The 16,518-nt window shown below is 34.0% G+C and overlaps 5 protein-coding genes and 1 long non-coding RNA gene across 13 annotated transcripts; 3 read left to right on the plus strand and 3 right to left on the minus strand.

Annotated features, from left to right (window-relative positions):
* Positions 1 to 945: 945 nt before the first annotated feature.
* LOC100176552 lies at positions 946 to 2,813 on the plus strand. The gene is made up of 4 exons (XM_002128397.4): positions 946 to 1,495; positions 1,586 to 1,746; positions 2,049 to 2,207; positions 2,514 to 2,813. The coding sequence occupies exons 1-4, from the start codon at positions 1,447 to 1,449 to the stop codon at positions 2,553 to 2,555; spliced, it is 411 nt and encodes a 136-aa protein (XP_002128433.1). The 5' UTR covers positions 946 to 1,446; the 3' UTR covers positions 2,556 to 2,813.
* Positions 2,732 to 5,300, minus strand: LOC100183537. Its single transcript, XM_002128354.4, has 5 exons — positions 5,118 to 5,300; positions 4,767 to 4,985; positions 4,247 to 4,470; positions 3,787 to 3,886; positions 2,732 to 3,444 (listed from the first exon to the last, which is right to left on the minus strand). The coding sequence occupies exons 1-5, from the start codon at positions 5,120 to 5,122 to the stop codon at positions 3,324 to 3,326; spliced, it is 669 nt and encodes a 222-aa protein (XP_002128390.1). The 5' UTR covers positions 5,123 to 5,300; the 3' UTR covers positions 2,732 to 3,323.
* Positions 5,301 to 8,663: 3,363 nt separating this feature from the next.
* Positions 8,664 to 10,580, plus strand: LOC100175706 (prostaglandin E synthase 2). 2 transcript variants are annotated; one of them, XM_026835702.1, is made up of 6 exons: positions 8,664 to 9,019; positions 9,095 to 9,295; positions 9,368 to 9,570; positions 9,622 to 9,843; positions 9,917 to 10,034; positions 10,204 to 10,580. In XM_026835702.1, exons 1-6 carry the CDS (start codon positions 8,735 to 8,737, stop codon positions 10,351 to 10,353), a joined length of 1,179 nt encoding a protein of 392 aa, XP_026691503.1. In that variant the 5' UTR covers positions 8,664 to 8,734; the 3' UTR covers positions 10,354 to 10,580. The 2 variants fall into 2 exon arrangements, with proteins under 2 accessions (XP_026691503.1, XP_002128139.1); XM_002128103.5 differs by having other exon boundaries at positions 9,622 to 9,825.
* LOC100185905 (ribose-5-phosphate isomerase-like) lies at positions 9,863 to 12,587 on the minus strand. Its single transcript, XM_002127861.5, has 7 exons — positions 12,400 to 12,587; positions 11,714 to 11,774; positions 11,463 to 11,643; positions 11,200 to 11,268; positions 10,831 to 10,972; positions 10,661 to 10,760; positions 9,863 to 10,598 (listed from the first exon to the last, which is right to left on the minus strand). Exons 1-7 carry the CDS (start codon positions 12,529 to 12,531, stop codon positions 10,492 to 10,494), a joined length of 792 nt encoding a protein of 263 aa, XP_002127897.1. The 5' UTR covers positions 12,532 to 12,587; the 3' UTR covers positions 9,863 to 10,491.
* A 56-nt stretch (positions 12,588 to 12,643) lies between these two features.
* LOC100178024 lies at positions 12,644 to 16,244 on the plus strand. 4 transcript variants are annotated; one of them, XM_026835703.1, is made up of 9 exons: positions 12,644 to 12,727; positions 13,603 to 13,688; positions 13,854 to 13,952; positions 14,242 to 14,362; positions 14,579 to 14,758; positions 14,983 to 15,085; positions 15,211 to 15,359; positions 15,596 to 15,768; positions 15,942 to 16,244. In XM_026835703.1, exons 2-9 carry the CDS (start codon positions 13,638 to 13,640, stop codon positions 16,101 to 16,103), a joined length of 1,038 nt encoding a protein of 345 aa, XP_026691504.1. In that variant the 5' UTR covers positions 12,644 to 12,727; positions 13,603 to 13,637; the 3' UTR covers positions 16,104 to 16,244. The 4 variants fall into 4 exon arrangements, with proteins under 4 accessions (XP_026691504.1, XP_018668417.1, XP_018668418.1 ...); XM_018812872.2 differs by lacking the exon at positions 12,644 to 12,727 and adding an exon at positions 12,799 to 12,840; XM_018812873.2 differs by lacking the exon at positions 12,644 to 12,727 and adding an exon at positions 13,041 to 13,119.
* LOC113474471 lies at positions 13,604 to 15,691 on the minus strand. Of its 4 annotated transcripts, none has more exons than XR_003396129.1 (5): positions 15,163 to 15,253; positions 15,000 to 15,102; positions 14,642 to 14,740; positions 14,211 to 14,345; positions 13,604 to 13,768 (listed from the first exon to the last, which is right to left on the minus strand). It is a non-coding gene; the product is annotated as an uncharacterized LOC113474471 (long non-coding RNA). The 4 variants fall into 4 exon arrangements; XR_003396128.1 differs by lacking the exons at positions 13,604 to 13,768; positions 15,163 to 15,253 and adding exons at positions 13,788 to 14,016; positions 15,582 to 15,691; XR_003396127.1 differs by lacking the exons at positions 13,604 to 13,768; positions 15,163 to 15,253 and adding exons at positions 13,788 to 14,016; positions 15,536 to 15,619.
* Positions 16,245 to 16,518: the final 274 nt, after the last annotated feature.

A 16,518-nucleotide genomic window follows, 5' to 3' on the forward strand; every position in this document is an offset into this window, starting at 1 on the left:
AATATCGGCCCTATCCAGTGTGAGAATTCGCATTCCTGTTAGTAAGCCATTTCTGTCCTTTCTATGTTGAATATGCTTAACTTCTCCGCATCTGTTCTGGAATTCGGATTTAATGACCTCATTAGGGAAAGGTATTGGCACCCATCCTACCGCCACGTTCACTTTATCTGACTCATAAAGTCTCACCGAGTATAGTGCATCTACTTTGATCAGTAATTCGTACAAATCCAATACAGCTTTTCTCGTAGTGCATGTGACATCTATTAGGTTTCCTTTTCTTTCCGTGATTCCGATCAAATTTTTAACTGAAAATTTTTCTTTTTCTATGATTTTGATAACATCTTCTCTTTTGCATTGATCCTTAGTTTTGAAGCTAAGGCAGGTGGGTCTCTTCAAATAACCTCCACCCTTTTGGTGCACAACTTGCGCAAAGCTTGGACCTTTATCCATGCCCTTTGGTGTCCGCTCGCTACGAGCGCTAACGTAGAATGATTCTCATTGTTACACAATTGCATTTGCACGCTTAGGAAATGCAACGACGCCATCTTTAGGCAGAAACCTATTTTATTGATTTGCCTTTCGATGCAAAACAGAAATCTAAGTAGTTTACACCTTAGTTGTTGACAATTCGTGAAATAGGGGCAGTAAAATCAAATAGCTTCGGGCAGATACTGCAAGAAATCATTATAAGTATATATGAAGTAAAGGGGTGTGTCAAAAACTATGCTACGAATGTGTTATAGCAGGGTGGGGGAAGATGGGACACCTTTAGCACAGAATATCCAAATATCCTGATCGTGTTTTAAACAATTAACACTCGTCAGGGTACGATTTTAAAATTATTTTAGTTTTCTTTGTTTACCACTAAATGTGACGAGAAAATAGAATGATGAGGTGTCCCATCTTCCCCTACCCTACGATATACATTTATGCTTAAGCAATTATGGAACTTGTTGTTTGTCTGGACTGTTAGCGCGTTTTTCTGCGGTTTCTTTTATTTGTTTGTCCATGTGGTGAACAGGCGTCAGCTTCAAGTACTTTGCCTTAATCCGATACTTCTCGACCTAATGGTATGAAGCCTTACGCTTTCGACTATTATTGCCGATAACACTTATTTAATGTTTAGTTGTTCCTTAATGTTACCAGCTCGTATAACTAGCCTTGTCGATAACCGTAAACTCAAAAGTTCTGAAGAGTTGGAAGTTATAGCAGTTGTTACAGTTGCAGTTTATTGTCATGTTTCCTGCACTCTTATTAAAATTGTTTTAAACTGTTGATTATATTTGAAGGTTGTGTGTAGGAATAAAAATCGTGCTTGCTGGTCAAAGTATATCAACTATTGTGTGTTGTCTGTTAAAAGGACTTCAAACATCAGAATCTTGCTAATAAATCGCGCACCAGTGAAAACAGATATACACCAGCACAAAGTGCATAACAAGTAACACCATGAAAATTTGCCTGATCGTGCTGTGGTGCTGTTTCGAACTGATTAAAGGTATGATTAAAAGATGAAATAAAAGCTGAATTTGACAAAGTCAATATATAAAAAAATTAATTTACCGTCTCAATAATTTAATTTTGCCAGGTTGCCATTACGGTCATTGTATATCTAAGCGTAGCTCATATGCAAGATGCTCAAAAATGCCTAGACAATTGGAGGACGGAAAATGGAGATACGATGCTTTATCTGATGAATTAAAGACGCATGGATTGGGTGGCATGATGAAGAAATGCGTCTTGAACAAGGTGTTGCGGTTCTGTATAACTTATAGTTATTATGAATGAATTGAACTTATTTACACTCGCATGGCGGGGCAACGATAAGGGTGTTCTAGCAGCTAGCTGTTTTGTATACCTTATCCCGACTTACTATTTACCGCGTATGTAAACTGTGGTTGATTGTTTTATAAATACTGTATTTCTAATTGCTTTATCCATAGACAATTTGGACAACCTGTTAGTAACCATCCCTTGGTTGGACCAATAAAATAATTGAAGTATTTCCTCATACATTAGTTTTAACATTTGAATCGTCACTTCCGTTAAAGGTACTTCCGGTCAAACGAATCCCGACAAGATTACGCGTGACGTCATTCACCCCAGCTCCTATATCATCAAAGAGAAAGTTAAAGTTATGGACAAAAATAAATGAAGGTGTAAAGGAGACGAACTGTAACGGATACACCGTATTATGTCGAAAGATTCTCGTAAGTCGCCTGCTGTTTAACTTAAACACAACATAGGTATTAGTTCTACAACATCATATATACACCAATAACCGCCCTATGTTATGCCAATACCCAGGGTACGATGGGGTAAGATGGGATACCAAGTATTTTTGTCGTGTTTGAAAAAAATAACAACGCTTTATGGAAGTGGAATAAAGGATGTGGTTGTATAGAATGAAACGGTGTCCCATCTTACTCCAAACAACTATATATTGTTACTTATATGCGGGATTTACTTTAACATATCAAGTCGGTAAAACGTTTTCAGTATCAATGTTATTACAGAGATGCGCAAACATTTTGTTTCGGCGTGGCCGTACTGAATGAACACTGGCATAATTCCAAGAGGTCTCCGATGATCAAAATATTAATAAAATGTAAATAATCGTTCCATCTGTTTTTGAGCAGTGTTTTTTCGTTTAATACCGTTTTTATACAATTAATTAAATTTGTGTGCGTCAGCGGTTTTGTGCTTGAACCGCCGTAACATATTTGTATGAAAATTGTTTCTATAGCTAAAGTTTATTTACGATCACGACACCGGTTACTGTCATTTTACCACCCAAATAAATACTCGATTTGTGATTGATTTGAAGGAAACAAATACTTCAGCGGAATATAAATTTAATTGTTTAAAAACAAGAAGATTAGGCACTGTATTTCTAAAACGCATGCAATGTACTGATTTGGGACAAAATAAAAAAAATATCACTTTTTTTTCTATTTTACAACACAGTAGAAACTTGCATTGTAAAACAATTTGAGCAAAAAAAATACCAATAAAAATAAACAAACCTAGCCCTAAATGACATTACCAATCAATTGACCCATTTAGACAAAGTAAATTGGGTGGTTTTGCACAGATCACAGTTAAAACACAGCATGGTAATTTAGGCAAAATGCCAGTATAACTGGAACACAGACAGATTGAAGATTTAATCAAAATAAAGTTGGGCAAACGAACCATTGGACACTGTGGTGGCATCAAAACACATCATACTTGTAAGAAAATTCATGGGAATTGAGGATACATTTTCAGCTTCAAATACTGTTAAGAATCAGGCCCAGAAAATGTACATTTGCCAATTGCTGTTGTCAACCAGATTGCTGTTTTTTACTTTTTATAACCTTGAGGTGATTTAAATGGGAAGACAACAATCGACGCAAGCATTTCTCCATCACTGGTAGTAACTTCTCTTTTAAAGACTCATCTTCACTACAGTAGGTAAAGATATTAAACAAATTGTATTGCTTACAATTCTACACTTAGCATCAGAATACAACATTTCTAAGTTCATTAAAAAGCTGCAATTGGATTTTATTACTTCAAGCTTCAGTTTTACTTTAAACAATTTTGTTCATCCGCTGCTGACTAATTTGGGATATTCTCGTCTTTAAGTTGTCATAATGCGGTGAATATTTGTAAAAGCCATTTTAAGAGATAGCATTAAATTTCATTCTATTGTCAAATACTAAAAAGGACTTGTATTTATGCAAGCAACATATTTTACAGCAACAATTGCATTTTATAAAACATAATATTTTGTAATAGACTCACTTAATGAACAGCTGCGTAACTTCTGAGATTGTAATACAGTCAGATCGAAATACATTTTCAGCTTCATCAATCCAAACCTTAGCAGTAAGATCCTTTGAATCTTTATAAAAAAACATAGGTCTCCATTCCTCATACTCTCATTCATATAATTAATATTATGGCCAAAGCAGACAAAACACATGGTGCGCTTGCCTTGTAATGAAGATGGATATCAGTCTTGAGCGAGTGTATCAATATGCAGGAGACCATAAAAAGTTGTATGAAATAAAACATTTGTGTAAAAATTCTTTAGTTGCTGGATTAATGCCATTTATTCATTAAAATCTAGTCTACCTACTAATGCAGTATAACATAACGCAGAACAATATGGGTATGAATTAATACACAATTAAACTAAGGCTGATAGTCCCAGGCTATGCCATAGACTATATACAACTTTACATTCATTTGCTCATCTTACCACTTAAAGTATTAGAACCTCCAGCTTTTTCTTCTGATGATGATTTGCTTTCATCTAGTTTAACAGTTCTAGTCATCCGGTGGTCCACATCCATTATAAAGTTGGGTTTCTCATCTTGAGGGTTTGTTTTGTGGTTACGTGGCTGCCATCTACTATGGTAACTTCTGTTGTGTTTATACCAATTGTTGGTGGAATAATTTGTAGGCGAATGCTTCTTGTTTATGCTGAAACGGAGAAACACAAAGTATTGCTTAGCAACAAAACAAAAATACAATACAAGGGATGGGAGTAATACATTATACCAGATTGAAAAGTTAAATTTCCGCTGATTTTTTCCGAATTTATTAGGGTTTAATAGAGCTATAATGATTATCAAGGGCACATATGTGAATTGTCTACAGATCGCTAAGACCTCTCAGGTTTTATGAAAAGTTGAAAACACAGACCAATTTTTTTAATCTGTGGGTAAATTAAAAGCATTAGAACCTAGAAAAGTGCAGAAAAAAGAGTTAACACACACATTTCTGCTATTGAGTAACGATCTGGACTTCTAAACTTTGATGAACTGGTACTGGAGAATGGTCGTCGTATGGGAGAACGAGATCTGGCTTTAACATAGCGGGGAGGAGTTACACGGTTACTGTCACGTCGGGGGCTTTGGGAATTCAAGTAATCACTGTCATCACCATCTCTATGTTTCTTGTATGTATGGTGCGTTTGATATCTTCGGTAAGTAGAACTACAATGAAGGAAGAGATTAATGAAATCATGTACAATTTAAATTCCATAAAAAAACAAGCAAAAAAGAAAAAAAATCACCAGCGCCAGAGGGAAAAGGCGATTAACCTGTGTATACATTTAAAAAACTTACCTCATTTTAACATAACAACGTTACTAAAAGCAACCTCCTTCCAGTTTCCTAAAATAATGCTATGTAGGTTACTAAGATCGCACAATTTAAAAAAATACAGGTACATCTGTTAAGTTCACAAAAAACCTCACACTAAATATGGCATGTTCAATTCTCGAAACTTGCAACACAGGGGGAATCCCCCAATTCCAAGTGTTTCCAACATATTTTTTATTTAACTTTAAATTATTAAAAACTTAAGAATACCCTGGTCTTTTTAACAGTGTAGAATGTTTCTTGTAGTTTAAACCCGCCTACTCCTGGCATTAAATAATAAAAATAAAAATAATAATAACAAGAGATCACAGATCTAATGAATGAACACGTTTTAAACGAATTAGCATAAGATAGTAGAGTCGGGGAAGATGGGACACCTTTAACACATAATATCCAAATAGCCTGATCGTGTTTTAAACAATTAACAACGGTCTGTGGAAGTCGTAAAGATACGGTTTTATAATTCATTAAATGTTCTTTGTTTACTACCAAATGAAAAGAGAAAACAAAATGAAAAGAGAAAACAAAATGAAAAGGTGTCCCATCTACCCCCACCCTGCTATATTATAGTTAACCCTTTTACTATACTGTCGACTGGGCTCGATCAAAAACAAATCTGAAGTAACCAACAAAACGGGTTCTAGTCGCCATTGGTGACTGTGGAACAGTAGGCAGAATGTAGTTAGACATGTATTATAACTAATGAAACTTATGACGTATGAGGATTGAGTGATTGGTAAAGAGTATGTGTAAATACGCTTTGTACAACTCCTGTACCATGTGTTTATTGTAAACTTACACTAGTTAACGTTGTCGTCGCATAAAAACGTTTGTTTTCATGAATTTTGACAAACCGTAATCACGCAGTAATTAGGTAATGTTAGAAGTTAATATTAATCATATGATGTTGAATTAAAAATAATGTTTCAATTACGATTAATGATAATACGGTATAAGAGTAGTGCATTTAATGCGTCCCCAATTAAATGCTAATAGTTTGATTCAGTCGTGAATCGTTGCGTGGATTTCTTATCTTATATAACACGTGCCGTCGTTCCCCGCCAAACTCCAGACAGTGTTTCCGCTATGTAAAGTGCATGAGGAAAGTAATCGTTAATTAATGGCTCATCGTGCGGTTTTAAATCTGAAAATTCAGTCTAAAAATTATAAATATATATTACGATTTGATTTCAATCAAGAGATTAAAGAAAAATGCTAGAATTAAGAATTGAGATAAGTGCGGAAAATAATCGCCCTATCAGCAACAACAACAAAGCCAAGAACAACTGTTCGACGAGAAAGGATCTATATGACCACTAACGTGTTCAATAACGTGTTCAATAACGTGTTCAATAAAAACTATTACAATTTTCCGCACCATATTCCGAAAATCACAATGTAAACATTGTGTTTCAAAAGAAATCGTTTTGTTTCATGCGTAACGTCTTTCCTAGAGTCCTCTGGTCTTTTCTATTCCTGGTTTACTGTGTTCTTATTGAGCACGTTAGTGGTCATATAGATCCTTTTCGTCGAACAGTTGTTCTTGTTGTTGTTGAGCACGTCAGTGGTCATATAGATCCTTTTTCTTTAAACAGTTGTTCATCTTGTTGTTGTTGTTTTTTGGACGACTTTTTTCCGCACTTACCTCAATTCTTAATTCTAGCATTTTTCTTTATTCTCTTAATTGAAATCAAATCATATTATATATTTATAATTTTTAGACTTTTCAGATTTAAAACCACACGATCAGCGAATAATTAACGATTACTTTCCTCATGCACTTTACATAGCGAAAACACTGTTTGGGGATTTGGGAGAAACGACGGCACGTGTTGGTGAGATAAGAAATCCACACAACGATGCACGATTGAATCAAACTATTAGCATTTAATTGGGGACGCATTAAATGCACTACTCTTATACCGTATTATCATTAATCGTAATTGAAACATTACTTTTAATTTAACATTATATGATTAATATTAACTTCTAACATTACCTAATTACTGCGTGATTACGGTTTGTCAAAATTAATGAAAACAAACGTTTTTAGGCGACGCCAACGTTAACTAGTGTAAGTTTACAGTAAACACATGGTACAGGAGTTGTACAAAGCGTATTTACACATATTCTTTACCAATCACTTAATCCCCATACGTCATAAGTTTCATTAATCATATTGCATGAATAAATACTTTCTGCCTACTGCTCCACAGTCATCAATGGCAACTAGAACCCGTTTCGTTGGTTACTTCAGATTTGTTTTTGATCGAGCCCAGTCGACCGTTGTAGTAAAGGGAATAATTAATATAGCAGGGTGGGGGTAGATGGGACACCTTTTCATTTTGTTTTCTCTTTTTATTTAGTAGTAAACAAAGAACACTTAATGAATTGTAAAACCGTATCTTAACGACTTCTACACACCGTTGTTAATTGTTTAAAACACGATCAGGCTATTTGGATATTATGTGTTAAAGGTGTCCCATCTTCCCGACTCTACTATATTATGCTAATTAGTTTAAAACGTGCTCATTCATTAGATCTGTGATCTCTTGTTGTTGTTGTTGTTGTTGTTGTTTTTGGACGACTTCTTCCGCACTTACCTTAATTTTTAATTCTAGCATTTATTCTTTAATCTCTTGATTGAAATCATATCATAATATATATTTATAATTTTTAGACTAAATTTTCAGAACTGAAACCGCATAATTAGAGATTAATTAACGATTACTTTACTGTTTGATCAAATGCGCCAAATTCAAAATGCACCTTAAACTTTTATTAAATGATTGTACTCTATAACAGTGCTCTTCAACCGGTGTGCACGGTGCACCAAAATATGCCAGGGGTACACCAGAACAAAAGGGTATACAAGGGTGCATCACAAACTTCAACTATTTTCAGCAATAATATTCAGTTTTGAACATTTTTAACAAACTTAGCCACTTTCCTACAGTTTTTTTTTTATATGATTCTATATCTTGTATCACTGGTAATCGAGGAACGTCATGAGTTTTACGTTAAAACAATCAGGGGTGCATGAGTTTGTCGCAACAACTTTAGGGGTTCACCAACCCAAAAAAGGTTGAAGAGCACTGCTCTATAAAGGATTTTGAACTAAGCATAGTTTTATAAACCATATTTGACGTGATCGCCTAATTAGCGAGTAATTAACGATTACATTTCTGTTTGTTTAAGGCGCCAACTCGTACTTAAAATGTACTTTACCATTGATTTATCGACTGTATTCGATACAATAATTTAAACTAAGCTTAGCCTTATAAACCATAGTGTATAAAATCGATGAGTAAAAATTAATGAGTAATTATACTGATTGTAACGCTTGCGAGTCAAGTAAACTGCCATGCATGGGGAAGTCACGCCAGAATCACACTATTTCCATTTAAGTGGGGACGCATTAAAAGTTTTTGATCCAGCTCAGTCGACCGTTGCAGTAAAAGGGTTAATTAATACTATGCAAATTTGTTTAATTAACGTGCTCACGCATTAGATCTTTCATCTCTTGTTTTTTTTTGTAGTTGTTTTCGTTAAAACTAATAATCATATAACTTGTAGTAATAATGTTGGGGTTGTGTCGTATTACGAATTTTCATCGAGTTACTTCAATATGCGGCAGCGTATATTATGCCGCTCCAGTTCAACTTGCGTACTCGAGAATTAACAATGCAAACATTCAGAAAAGTTCACTTACGACTTATACTCCGTCTTCGAGGCGACAAAATTATGGCCATGGTTCGTACAAAACAATGGTTTTATCCATGCTGTTTGGCAGTGGAATGTGTGTTTACCTTCATAAAGATAAACAGTTTATCAGATGCCACCACAAGAACAGTGAATGTGCAAACGTAAGTGTAATTTTTTAACAAACAGAAATGCTGATGAAATAAACCTTAAAAAATCGTGTCATGTTTGTATTGCAGTCAAGCAAATGGGATGGCATGACAATCAAATTGTACCAGTATCAGACTTGCCCATTTTGCACCAAGACAAGATGCTTCTTACTTGCTCACGGGATCCCATTTGAAAACATCGAAGTTCATCCTATTTTTAAAAAAGAAATGAAGTTTTCAAAATACAAGAAAGTACCTCTGGTTACCGTAGAGAAAAATGGTGAAGTTCTAGTAAGTTCGAAAGATTGAATGTTATTTTCTTGCATGAAGTAGAATAATATTTACTACTTTTCACTGTTTCAGGAACTTCGGGATTCCTCTCTGATTATCAGCATTTTGTCAAGTTACATAATCAATGAAGGCATGAACATTACAGAGTTGCTTAAACGCTATCCAACCACCACTGTAGTTGGAGAAGATGGTAAATCAAAGCAGGAAACATTAAACAAACACTGGCTCATATCCGATGAAGCAGATCTAGCAACTGTTGAAAATGATGCTAGAAAGTATATGCTTTGTTTTTAGCTTTTGGGAGTTACTAGCCTTTTTTTCTTCAGGGAGGAAGCAGAATGGAGATTTTGGGCAGATGACTACTTGGTGCATTTAATTTCACCAAACGTCTATCGAACATACAGAGAAGCTTACCAGGCGTTTGATTATCATGTAAAGCAAGGAAGGTTTAATGGAACTTGGGAAGGAGTTGTTGCAAAGTATCTTGGTTCAATCGCTATGTGGGGTATCGCAAAGCGGTTAAAGACAAAGTATGAACATCTACTGAAGTATTCACTAGAACCATGATATTTTGTGCATTTTTATTAATACCCTCTGTATCAACAAATGTCATTTTTACAGATACAAACTAGATGAGAATGTCAGACTTGATCTGTATAAAGCTTGTAATAAATGGACCGAAGCAATTGGGAAAGGTAGAACATTTATGGGGGGCAGTAAACCAAATTTGGCAGATGTGGTAAGTAGATGAACAAATCTAAGATAAGTTGAAGGTACAGCTTAAACAAATTTTAAATGTAGAAGCACCAATGTCATATTTACATTTCAGGGATAAGATTGCACAATCAAATAACCAATATTATAGGTTAGTGTATAAATGCAACTTCTACCATATTTGTATATTGCAGTCTGTATTTGGAGTTCTATCAGTGATGGAAAACCTCGATTCATTTCATGATGTTCTAACCCACACCAACATTAAGAAGTGGTATTATAAAACAAAACAAGCAATTGAAGATCATGGTGGACAAACTTTAAACTTAAGGACAACAACCTGAGAGATCTTCTGGATTAAAATTATTTACCCTGTAATTAGGGTAATACTAATACTAAATATGAATGCATTTTTGTTTGAAGATAGCTGTATTTTCTTGATTGCACAGTTTGTTCAGCAGTGTCTGGTTACAAGTTAAATCCTATTTTGTCAGCACAGTTGTATTTGCTTTAATATCAGACTGTCCATTTTCAGTACCATATATAACAATATCGGCCATGTTGAAAAATATACCAGTCTCTACGACACCTGTGAGTAAAAAGAGGTATAACATCGAGTCACCTACTAAAGTAAACTGATCTATATTTTACCTGGAATAAGTTTAATAAACTGGTGGACCTCAGACCAGTTATGACTTTTATCAAACTGCCAATCAACAATCATCATTCCGTTGTCTGTGATCACTGGACCCTTCAAAAAATAAAAAATAAACTGAATGCATCAGTATTGCCGATAATTTAAACTTATACAGAGCACATACTGCTTTGCTTTTAGCAAGTCGTATAGTGCAGATTCCCCCATATTTCTCTTTTATTTTGTTTTGAATCTGAAGAATTGCCATTGGAACAACCTCAATAGGAATTCCTTTTTTCCAGTTTTCACCAAGGTTGGTTGACTTCTTTCTGAAATATAACCATTGGTTATGTAACGTATGTTAAACAAAAGTATTTTAATACAAGACTGACTGAACATAATGGAACAACTAAGTTACAGAAATGTACAAGGTAAATAAAAACATCCTTTTTTCAGCACAAATACTATGACCAACTTGTATCAAAAACTTGTGAATGTTAGAGACATCATTTATTACTTAAAGAAATAGTTTTTAACCAGAATGAAATAGTTATACCTGAAATCTGCAATGACTACGAACTTCTTGGCAGCCGCTGCAACAATTTTTTCTTGTGTCAAACATCCACTAAAATATAAAATTGAATTTATAAAATGGTAGATCTTAAGCTATTTTTTCATTAGAAAGTTTAGGGGTTAAACACAGTAGCTTCTATCAAAAAATTGTTCAATAAATTAGTTCAATAAAAACAGTATTCGACTCTGAAACGACCTTCTCTGGCTAGTGGTTTTACAAAACTAAATCTAGTGTAAATAGCTTACCCCCCACCCTTGATAAGGGTAAATTGCTCATCCACTTCGTCAGCTCCATCTATAGCAACATCAAGCTTGGAATGTCGGTCAAGATCACTTAGTGAAAGCTTGTACTTTAATATAAGTTCTCTGGCTTGGAATGAAGTTGGAACGCATGTCACTTTAAGATTCTCAGCCTCTACTCTTTCCGCTAATCAAAGAATAAAAATAAATTAAAAATACATTATACTTTAGTGAAAATAGTGTGATTTATTACTTACCAATGCGTTCTACAGCATATTCTATAGTTGAACCACTGCCAACACCAATTACATAGCCATTCTAAAATATATGTATAATTAGTGTATTTTTACTAGTTTACTACACACATATATTTAAGTGACCCTTGTATAAACCAGAGTCGTAGTTTACTACACACATATATTTAAGTGACCCTTGTATAAACCAGAGTCGTATAAACACCGAGTAGTCCAACTGCAGTCTTTTTGTGACCAAAATAAAGCAAAAGTAGTGATTTTGGCAATGGGTTTAAACGAACTTGTTACGTTTTGTTTGTGTTTTCCTTTTGTGGGAAGGTGTAAAACAGCTTCTATTTACCTTACCAAACATTTTTTGGAAAAAATATATAAATTTAGCCGCATTAAATGACTAAAATGTCGCAAATCAAGCGCTTCTAATTCTATTTTTTGGACACAGAAAACAAATAACACATGATTTTTACATTTTTTAACCTTTAAATTTGTTTTTAGGCTTTTTTTTCTGTCCTTAACCGAAAAACATACATTTTCCCTATACCTACTGTGTTATTTTGGACCCAAATTGCCGTTCAATTTGTGTTTTACGTAACAATGGGGTGGACTACTAGCTATTTTTATGGCTCTGGTATAAACAAACATTGATCAAACAAGCAATATGATTTTAACATACAATACATCATACGACATACCTGTACGAAATTGTTGGCGGCGGTAAAAGCGGCGACACGTTTAGCATTTTCAACTCCATTCGTGAGCGAAGAATTCGTGGTAGACATTCTAACTACTGAATAAATTGACCTACAAATGGAACCGAATTTCATTCGTTGTGAGGCGTGCAAAACTGATTATTTCTTGGAAAATTAAAATTATGTCTTATAGGGGATTCCCCGATTAAAAAACCACGTGTTGGACCAAAGCCATAGAATGATTAAAAAGAAGTTTAAACGCGTTATAAGGCAAATTGGCAACTATTTTGTGTCCAAAATATCACATCGGGTGTAGAAAATGCACTTTTAGGTAAATTAAGATTACACATGATCGGAAATTGTAAAAACATGAATAGTTTGTTCTCCAGTTTAAATTAAAAAAGATTTAAACGTTATTTTGTGACTCTGTTACATTTTCGCCATGTAAGTGGTAATTTAAATGATAATTTATGCCAAAATGTTTGTACTGATATACATGGGTGTAAATGTAGTATTTCATATTGCCATTCCAACACATACCTTGGTAAAATTTGTGTTCATACTTTTTTGACTGTAATATTTAATTTAGTCACTATTTCTAACCATTTACACAATTATCCTTATATTTTGATTATATAAATATTAGGTATAAAACTTAAAAAGTGCAATTAAATTTCAATGAGTAAACATGACGAATAGAAACATTCGTTAAACGTAATAAAGGTAGATATTAAACAAATATTAACATTATTTAGATTGAAAAGATAAAAACAATACATCGACATTTTTGTCTCAAATTTTACTTATTAATAAATATGTGACCTATTTGTATATAAACGCAATAAATTACTTGCCAAACAACCGAGGCAGTTGTTTAACCAAACCAAGTGCCTTAGGCAATGTTATATCTTCAGTGCTGTTGACTATTTAACAAAACTGTCGTCAATTGGCTAGTTATGTTCATACAACTACAACCATTGGATCATTACTACTTAAAATCTTTAAAAAGACAGAGAAATGCGTGAAGTTATCATTATTATTCTGATGACTGGATTTTACCAACTAAGTTCAGGTCAAATTTCTTTAGCAATAAAATAAACATAAAAATAACTTATTGGGATTATTGCACATCAAAACAGTTGTTTTAGAAAATGACTCTTTATTTCATATTTAATACAGAGAGAATAAGTTGGCGTTTTGTTTCAGGGATTCGATGTTGGACATGCAGTAACCAGCCAACAATGTTCGATTGTATAATGAATGGGGATCTTCGCACATGCCGACCAGGCCAAGTTAGAGGACAAAATAATCCATATGTTTCCAATGCAATTTCAATATTTCAATATTTAATATGTGGAGTACATACTTGAATCTATGATTTTAAACAACAATTTTCATTAAAATTCAATTTTATTAATTGAAGCATGCTACACATGTTACTATTTATATCATTGCAGGATTCTTGTGAGACCATACAAAGAAGATGGGGTTCTACGACAATCATCATGAAAGGATGCAAGCAAACAGAAGCTTGTTTAACTGATGCCCGTGTACAAGTATGTACAAAAAACATAAAAATGTTCTGTTCATTATTGAGCCATACGTAGTTTTGTCAATATCCTATTATACATTTCACGTGTTAGTATGACTTGTTCTTTCTCAAAAAGTTTTTTTGTCTTTAATATATGAGATTGAAATGAACTTCCTATTAACAATATGGCTATTCCATATAAATAAACCTTCTTTTACCTGGGTAAAAGGTCAACCTAGGTCTAAATTCCATTTCCCCTGGCATGGCGCAACATAGAACTCACCCGTATAGAATAGAAGTCACTTCTTTCATAGGTTCAACTAGATCAAAGAGGAGAAAGACAATGTAACGGTGATAGAACAAACTCAGTATGTACATGCTGCTGTGACACCAACCGATGTAACCTTAACTCAAGAACCTGCAGAGGAATGCAATGTAAGTGCCATTAAAAATATTTTCAAATTTGTCCTTTAAAACATAAATGTACAGCATGATATTTCAATATGGGTTGAATAGATTACATTTCATAAAACAATGAACTTTGTTTTTTTCTGTCCGCCTATTTATATATAGTTATGCATACCCCTGGCCCAATATAACCATCATACACACAAATAAAATCAAAGCATGTTCAACGACTTTATGTTTCAGTCGATTGCAATCTCCCACCAAGTGTAGCCAACAGCAGAGCAGTTTGTTCAATGGGGAACTCACCAGGGTCTGCCTGTCGATACCAGTGTGATGCTGACTACTCAATTCATCCATTTGAAAGTCAAATTTTGAACTGTTTGATTGATGGAACATGGGACAGACCTGCACCATGTTGTGCCAGTAAGAAAGGAAACATTTTTAGTTGACAGTCATGATATTCTTCTATACTAGTCGGTGTAGCCCAAAATTAAGTTAAGTCGATTTTAATTAGTTGATTGCATTTAAGCACTATTGCATAACATTTAATCACAATTAACTTTTTATTTTCTATGCCTATTTTATTCTATTTCCAACACTGGTTGTTTTGGTAAGAGTAAAACAACCAACTCATAATATTTTCACAGAGATATGTCCTCCTTACCTAAACAGGGATATTCTCACTTTAAAACAGTCAAGGAACCTAAATTCCTGGGTGGAATTCAAAGCAAAGTTGGTGACTCTATACGGGTATGTCACCATTACGCCTGTAGTAAAGAATTTCTGATTTGAAAGCATTTTAACCCACTGTATTTAATATACTTCACCTAAAACATGGTGGTCGTGTTTTGTTAAAACCCAAGTTTCTATTGCAGCCACTTCTCAGTGCAAAATGACAGTGCAAGGGTGGGTTTGATTTCATACGGAAACAGAGTCCACAATGAGCTAACAATTCAGCTTTCTGACTTCATAGAAGACAGACTAGAACTCTTAACCAAGATCAGCATATTGCCCTACAGAGCAGGTAACATATCAATGGCTACTAAATGCAGCTGCTGTAGTGGCAGTTGATTTTTAAAATAATATCATAGTTTTTCAAATGAACTGAATTGTTAATTGATAGTTTGTGAATACTGAAACTAATACAAAAACAATATATATGTCACTTTGTATTAGTCTACCAGAAACAAATACACACACCTATAAACTCCTCTTTGTTTTGCAACTTAAATAAAAGTTTCAATACCAATTCTTTTCTAGGTGGTGACCAAGTGAATACAGGTGCGGTGTTGCTTTCGGTTGTTGAAAAATACTTTGGTTTGAATCAAGGAGATCGACCATTAGTTCCAAACATTGTCATTGTTCATGCCGATGATGTTTCTTCTGATGATGTATTAGAACCGGCAGAAACATTGAGAAATCTGGGATTTGCAGTAAGTTTAGAGTGGCCATGGTGTAATAACTTATATTTAAATGTCAAAAGAACTTTTGATGAACTTAAATTATCAAATTTTTACAACAACGCAGGCGTGGTAACTTACTTTATCTACGTTTTTGTTTAAATTGCGAATCTGGTTTGAAATTATATGCCTGTTTAAATCGACAGACATATGCAATTGCATCATCAAGCAATAACAATACAGAATACCACCAACAAATGTCAGATATAGCTGGACATCCTTCAAGATTGTTCTATGAATCAGATGTCACGGACATCGGCTTCATAGAAGAACTAGTGTTAAGTTTATGCTCCAATGTATGTACCTGAAACATATTAATAATGTGTCGTATCATATTCTATATTAAACCAGTGTCACCAAACTGAATCTTGTCTTAGTTTTTGTAAAGTTAAAGTGTCAAGGTAGAGTATTTCATTTTGAGCAAGTTGTGTTAATAAATGTCTTTTGCAGTATGTTCAGTAGGTACTGGTTATTGTGCAAACCTTTTACAACCAATTTCTTGTATTATAATAACTTAACCTGTTTAATTGATCACATTGATTTAGTTATATAATCTACCAACCATACTGGCACAGTTTGTTTTGTGTCTGCTTTGATTACCTTTATTTTTTTATGGGAAACATCAAAGTAAAAATAACTGTAGTAAGTTTTGAAGAAAAATAGGTCCACAGTTAAATAATTGCTTCAGCCATATAGGTGCACACGGTTACCAGGAACAAAAAA

The sequence above is a fragment of the Ciona intestinalis genome, chromosome 8 (genome assembly GCF_000224145.3).
Source record: "Ciona intestinalis chromosome 8, KH, whole genome shotgun sequence".
Lineage (NCBI taxonomy): Eukaryota > Metazoa > Chordata > Ascidiacea > Phlebobranchia > Cionidae > Ciona > Ciona intestinalis.

Excerpts from the sequence above, each read along its gene's own strand:
- LOC100176552 (XM_002128397.4), top strand. The coding sequence starts at position 1,447 with ATGAAAATTTGCCTGATCGTGCTGTGGTGCTGTTTCGAACTGATTAAA. Across the intron at positions 1,747-2,048 it reads AGAAATGCGTCTTGAACAAG|GTACTTCCGGTCAAACGAAT; the intron begins GTGTTGCGGTTC and ends CTTCCGTTAAAG. Across the intron at positions 2,208-2,513 it reads TATTATGTCGAAAGATTCTC|AGATGCGCAAACATTTTGTT; the intron begins GTAAGTCGCCTG and ends ATGTTATTACAG.
- LOC100183537 (XM_002128354.4), bottom strand. Across the intron at positions 3,887-4,246 it reads AGGTTCTAATACTTTAAGTG|ATTCAAAGGATCTTACTGCT; the intron begins GTAAGATGAGCA and ends TTTTTTATAAAG. Across the intron at positions 3,445-3,786 it reads GTTACGCAGCTGTTCATTAA|TGAAGATGAGTCTTTAAAAG; the intron begins GTGAGTCTATTA and ends TACCTACTGTAG.
- LOC100175706 (XM_026835702.1), top strand. The coding sequence starts at position 8,735 with ATGTTGGGGTTGTGTCGTATTACGAATTTTCATCGAGTTACTTCAATA. Across the intron at positions 9,296-9,367 it reads AGAAAAATGGTGAAGTTCTA|GAACTTCGGGATTCCTCTCT; the intron begins GTAAGTTCGAAA and ends TCACTGTTTCAG. Across the intron at positions 9,571-9,621 it reads GTTGAAAATGATGCTAGAAA|GGAGGAAGCAGAATGGAGAT; the intron begins GTATATGCTTTG and ends TTTTTTCTTCAG.
- LOC100185905 (XM_002127861.5), bottom strand. The coding sequence starts at position 12,531 with ATGAAATTCGGTTCCATTTGTAGGTCAATTTATTCAGTAGTTAGAATG. Across the intron at positions 11,775-12,399 it reads CCGCCAACAATTTCGTACAG|AATGGCTATGTAATTGGTGT; the intron begins GTATGTCGTATG and ends CATATATTTTAG. Across the intron at positions 11,644-11,713 it reads ATATGCTGTAGAACGCATTG|CGGAAAGAGTAGAGGCTGAG; the intron begins GTAAGTAATAAA and ends TTCTTTGATTAG.
- LOC100178024 (XM_002128193.4), top strand. The coding sequence starts at position 13,414 with ATGCGTGAAGTTATCATTATTATTCTGATGACTGGATTTTACCAACTA. Across the intron at positions 14,759-14,982 it reads ACCTGCACCATGTTGTGCCA|AGATATGTCCTCCTTACCTA; the intron begins GTAAGAAAGGAA and ends ATATTTTCACAG. Across the intron at positions 15,360-15,595 it reads CATATTGCCCTACAGAGCAG|GTGGTGACCAAGTGAATACA; the intron begins GTAACATATCAA and ends ATTCTTTTCTAG.